The 5923-nt window shown below is 54.3% G+C and overlaps 1 protein-coding gene across 6 annotated transcripts in view; it reads left to right on the top strand.

Annotated features, from left to right (window-relative positions):
• The first annotated feature begins 50 nt into the window (after positions 1–50).
• HEYL (hes related family bHLH transcription factor with YRPW motif like) overlaps positions 51–5923 on the top strand; it is a 14959-nt gene continuing 9086 nt past the window's right edge. The window contains exon 1 of one of the 6 annotated variants that reach the window (XM_002930353.4): positions 51–171. In XM_002930353.4, coding sequence (XP_002930399.1) covers positions 92–171 — 80 coding nt within the window. In that variant the 5' untranslated portion in view covers positions 51–91. The other 5 variants (XM_019793154.2, XM_019793153.2, XM_011217131.3 and 2 more) reach the window with 5 other exon arrangements.

The following is a 5923-nucleotide window of genomic DNA, read 5'->3' as shown; positions in this document are numbered from 1 at the left end:
GGGGGCCGGGGCGGGGCGGGGCCGGGGCGGGGCCCGACTTCTCCGCTGGAAGCCGGCACCGTCGTGCGGAGAACCAGAGCCTGCGCTCGCCATGAAACGGCCCAGGGAGCCGAGCGGCTCTGACAGCGAGTCCGACGGACCCATCGACGTGGGCCGCGAGGGCGAGCTGAGGTGAGGGCCGGATGGGGACACTGGGAGTGCCTGGACGGGTTCAGCGGGCCTTAGGACTCGTCCTCCGTGCCGCCTCAGGAGATGCAGGTGTGGGTGACGGCCCGCAGGTGTGTGTGGGGTGGGGGTTGGGAGTGCGAGTGGGGGGCACGTGTGCAGCGTGGGCCGTGACACGCACGAGTGTCTGGATCCTTTGCGCTCTGGACCATTTCAGGCTCAGGGCGCCGGGATGGAAGCGGAGCTCCGCTCTGGGGTCTTTCCGCCCAGTTGGTGACCGTCTTTCTGTAGAAGCGCCGGGTTAAGGCCATTGCGGAGGAGTTTTCCCTGAAGATCTTAGGAAACCCTCATCGGCCATCGGTTCCACACCCCCTGTCCGGAATCCGCTGAGTAGGCAGAATAGCCATACTTTGTCTAGTCTACCCTAGCTTGGGTGCACAAAAAGCTTCCAGGGGGGGAGAAAATCTCCCCTCCCTTGAGCAAATTGGACTTTGGAATTAAGGTTTTGGTACCGAAGAAAATAGCAGCTGACTTGCCAGTGCAGGGGCCTAGTCTCCAGTTCAACACTTTCTAATGCGCAACCTGCTGCCCATGTCTTTCACCTCTTGGTACATATTCTGCCTTGCTTCAAACCCATAGAACCAACCCCACTGGTACCCTTCTGCTGCTTCCCCCAGTTCTGGGCACAATCTAAGCTTCAGTTTCCTCATCGGTGAAATGGGTATAAATAACAGAACAATCTCAGGTTTACTGGGGAAAATCAAATAAGATGATGCATGTCATGGGCTTAGCACAGGGCTTAGCACATAGCAAATGTTTAATTCCTGTCAGGCACCCGACACGTGATGCCCAGAGCCCTGAAAGAGCAGCAGGGACTGAGTGGGAGTCTGCAAGCCTGAGTCCCAGCCCCAAATCTGCCGTCAACTCACCATGTGACCTTGGGCCATTGCTTTCTCTTTCTGAGCCTGTTTTCTCATCAATAAAATAAAAAGAAGACATGGAGTGGGAAAGAGAGGTGGTTATCTGATCTTTCCTGGCTCATCCAAACAGATTCTCTAGAGCAGGAGGATTGGAAAGGGGGATTCAGTTCATCCTTGGGGATGTTTTTGAGGGGAGTTCATCATTTCAATGATTCCAGTTTTCTGAGTCCAGGAGATCCTACCTCAATCACAAGTCCTAGTAAAATGCCACCAGCTTCCAAGTATTTATAGCTTATAACAGGAGGTAAGGCAATAGCTATCCCCTTTGCATCCTGTATATTAATTAGGTTTTGAGGTATATAATACAATTTCCTATGCAACTTATTAGCATTCTTACATTGTTTAGCAGAAACTGCTATTTAGAGAAGCAATTCTCTGAGTCTGAGCCTGCTAGGAGCAGGGGAAGGGCCCTGCACCACGTGCTGGTGGTGGAGAGGGCTCTCAAATTCAATGTCATTGGGTCTTCATGAATCAGAGGCATGAAATTGATGCCAGAGAGCTGGCTCTGTCTTCCAAGAATTTGCAGTTTGGCTAATGACCTGCCAGGTCACAAAAAGACCATGGACAGGATGGAAGATGGAAGGAGAGACAGACTGTGGGCTATGAGGGCACCCAAGCAGGGAGAGGTCACTTATAAGCAGAGGCAACAGGGAGGGCTTCTTGAAGGTGGTGGCATTTGCGCAATGGCATAAAAGATCAGTGGGCAGATTTTTCCTACATGGCATTTTGTCCTTTTAGCCAGAGCCCAGTTTTAGAGACTGTCTAGATTCTTAGAGGAGCAGACCCTCTCAGAGCAGAGAAAGCAGTTGGACATCTGGCAGAGGCTGACTTATAGACCCCTCTTTGTAGCACTCACCAAAGGGCCCTCCCCCCAGCACACATCAATGCTTCAATTCAGGGCGTGCTGAACGATGCCTGCTGTGGCCCAGACCCTGGGCTGGGCGTGGGGGGCCCAGATGTATCCTGCTAAGCCTCTGCCCTCAGGGAACTCTCAGAGAAGAAGAGCTTCATGTACAAAGAAACCAGATAAACAGTGGCAAGGGCCACGGGACTGGGGCAGCCAGCCTCCCTGGGGTCACAGGCAGGGCACAAATCCCTCACATTCAGAGATGTGAGAATACGGAGAAGGGTGTGTTCCATTGTCACTGTGGGCATCTGCCTGGTGGCGGCATCTTGCTCCATATGAGAAAATCACCCACAGATCTCCTATCTGAACCCAGCCCCCTCTCCATGCTGGGTCCCAACTGAGACTATATACCCTCTCTCTCCCCTCCCCCTCTGTGAACATTCGGTAAACACCTGTCATATGTCAGGCACTGGCTCAGGGTCTGTGGGTCTTTCCTACATGATTTAAGGCACATGGTGGCCTTTGAAGTCAGATAGACCTGAGTTTGATTCTCATCACCGTTAACGTGGGCATTTTTGAACTTCAGTTTTCTCCCTTACAACACGGGGGCTGCTAATACCTACCTCATAGGGTGAGCCTTTGATGAAATAACGTACCTAAGGTGCACAGCTCCCTGATTTAGCCCAAGGTAACTTCCAACAACTGTTGCTCCGGAAGGGGTCACCATTCAGTTGGAGGGTGCCATGTTCACAAGGCAGCTTGGTGTAATGAAAAGATTAGAAGCCTGAAGACTTGACTTGCTGGGCATGATTCTTAACTCTTTGTGTCTCTGTCACTCCATCTATCAAATGATTATTTTTCCTAATGTGAAATAGCCCCAGTAAGACTTAATTCACAGGGCCGTTGTGCAATAAACGAGACAAGTGAATGTGGAAGTACTGTCTAGAACAAGGAGTACTGGCTATGTGACACACATGGGGAGGGGGTGACGATACGGGGTGCACTGGGAAGATTAAAAGCCAGGAGACTTGGCTCCAGTTCTGGAATTTCCTCTACTTTGCTGTGTGGCCTGGAACAGACCCTTCCCCTCTCAGATTTGCCTAATTTTACAAGTGGGCTCAGTGCTCCTGAAAACCTTCATTGGGGATATCATGATTCTGCCTTTGGTTAATGCAAAATGAGTGGGGTCATCTGCAAGCGTTCCCCGGGTGGGAGGAGAGTGCCCCAGGAGGCCTGAGGGTGAGTGCTGAGGGCAGTCAGGACTGGCAGCCAGACCACCTAGAAAGCTGCTCTCCTCCCCCCCCCCACCCCAAAAGACCTCCTCAGAAATCTGGCTCGGGACCACTCAAGGCCCATGGGGCAGGTCTTGGGGGTCAGCATATCTTCTCTGGGTCCGTGAAAATCTGCCTTATTTTCAGACTGTCAGACAAGCAGCTCTCACCACCACCCCCCNCCCCCCCCCCCCCCCCCCCCCCCCAGTGTCAGGGCCAGATCACAGCCTGGAAGTGAGCTCTGGTTGAGCTCTTGGGAGCTTTAGGATAAGGGGACTGGAGGGCTATTCAGACAGACAGGAAATAGGAATTAAGAGGGAAAACAATGCTGGATTTGGAGCCAGAAGACATGGATTCCCATGCTGGCTTTGCTCCTTAGCAGCTATGGAGGCTGGGCAAGCTGCCTGGGTCTCCAAACCTCAGCATCCTCATCTGTAAAATGGGGCTTTTGTTAGGCTCAAAGGAGGGAGATATATATAGCGATGTCAAGAAAACTGTGAAGTGAGGTTTGCCTGTGAGATATGGGAGTTGGGGAAGAGGGCTAATACTGCAGAGAACAAGTGACCAGGAGAGAGGATAAAGGGACAGCAGAGCCACCGTGCCCTGCAAGGGGTGTGTCAGCCTCCGACAGATGGTCCCTGAAGAGGGATCAGGCTGGGGGGCAGTGACGTGCGCAGTGTTAACCCAATACCCCTGGAGACTCCTTATCCAGCCTAGGGGGGACAAAGGCCATGTTTAGTATCCCTTGGCTCTTGGGGCTTGTCCTGAGTGTAGCTTTGTAAACAAGCTGCACTACAGATCTCAGGATCGAGCCATCTGAGCCCTGGACCTAGCTTGCTGGGCCATCCCACCCAGGAGCTTCATAGGCCTCTTACCAGCCCTTCTCATGCAGATGTTTGGAAGGAGATATCCTTTTCCAGATGCAGCTGGACAAGGCCAGGGACATAGCAGTGGGATTTGATCACTGTTGATGTGAACTCTCCTGCAAGCTTCTCTCTTTGAGCAGCTGATGAAAATGATCTAAGCTCTCATGCCAAGAGGGCAGCCACATGGGCTGAGACCCTCCTGGCGAACCACATAGGCCCCCATTCCACAAAGGCCTAGGAGGTAGGTTTTATGGTGTCACTTCTGTGCTCCCCAGTGATGCCAAAGATGGGAAGAAGAGGGAGCTCAACCCTAGGCTCTGCTGTGCTCCAACACTTGCTGGGTACTGGGGCTACAATGGGGAATGAGACAGGCATGGTTCTTGACCTCAGAGAGCCTACGCGCTTGGTGGAGAGATAGACATTAATCAAATAATATACATAAAAAACAACAAATGGGCATACATCTATGAATGCAGGATGCTAGGAGGATAGAGCAGGAGCTATCTAGTGGGAGGGAGGATGTCAAAAAAGCCTCCCCCAGGAAGCTGACCTTTGAGTTGAGTTCTGAACAGTGGTAGAAGGTACTAGGCAAAGAGCCTGAGGCTTGGGGGTGGGGAGACAGGGTGCATCAGAGAACTCTAGGCTAGGGGAACAGTATGTGCAACCACAGGAAGGAGTGGAGCATTCACAGGCTGGAACACACAAAGCAAAGGAGAGTTGAGTCCAGGAGGTGACAAGAGCCAGCTGGGCCACATGAAAATGATGGCCTTCACCCTAAAAGCGTTGGAAAGGCCCTGAGGAGTTTTAAGAGAGTGACAAAATCAGATGTGTGTTTAAATGATCACTGGGACTGTTTGTAGGGAGTGAAAGGGGTGCAAAGGGACCCAGCAGTAGAGTCATGCAGCTGTCCAGGTGAGAGGTGACAGAGGTTTGGTCCTCCCAGCAGCAGTGGGAATAAGCAGGACAGAGGTGAGATGTATCTCAGACTTGGAATGGAAACGGGCACTTTTGGATGAGGTGGGTGAAGACAGAAGAGGAATCGAAAGTAGTGTGGTGGCCAGGTGGCCTCACAGAACTGGGAGATGCCGGTGCCTTTGCTGAGATGGGAGCCCAGGGGGAAGGCACGGGTGGTGGTTGAGTCACAGGTCCGTGTTCAGATGTGTGGCATTTTGCATTTGGGAATGGCAGGGAGTCACCGTGTCTGAAGTTACTCATTGATAGGGCATCTCCCCCTGGGAGCTGGGGCCTGGCTGACCACATCCAGTCCAGCCCTGGACCCGAATGCGGCCTCCGGGGTGTCGGCCAAATGAATGGCCCTCCGTGCAACCCCGCGAATCTCCTCCGTTCCGGGAGAGCCTCTGAAGCAGGAAACCGTTAACGGGGCGAGCGGTTGGGCTGGAGATTTCGGTCAGTCGGGGCAGGAAAGCCCCCCCCCCCACCGCCCGCCACCCCGGGGCTGAGCCTCTTCGCGGCGATGGGGACTCCTGGGGTGTGAGCAAACGTCCATCCTGTGCCAGGCCTGCCTGCAGAGGGGCGGCCCGACGCGATGCGGGGCTGGGGCCTTCGGGGGAGGCCAGGGCAGCGTCCTGAGAGTCCGAGGGGGCCTGTGACCCAGATGCCGCCTCCCCCTCGCCCGGGCCGCGCTGCGTGGGAGGAGGCGGCAGCTGCCGGCGGGGCGGAGGGCGGGCGGCGGGCGCGCCCGGCCCGTGGGAAGCGGCCGCATCTGCTCTTTCCACGCTCTTCCCAGCGGCTCCCTCTGAAACCCAACCCGCCGGCCCGGCCCCGCCGGCCGCC

The sequence above is a fragment of the Ailuropoda melanoleuca genome, chromosome 2 (genome assembly GCF_002007445.2).
Source record: "Ailuropoda melanoleuca isolate Jingjing chromosome 2, ASM200744v2, whole genome shotgun sequence".
NCBI lineage: Eukaryota > Metazoa > Chordata > Mammalia > Carnivora > Ursidae > Ailuropoda > Ailuropoda melanoleuca.
This window is presented reverse-complemented; position numbering and strand designations above follow the sequence as displayed.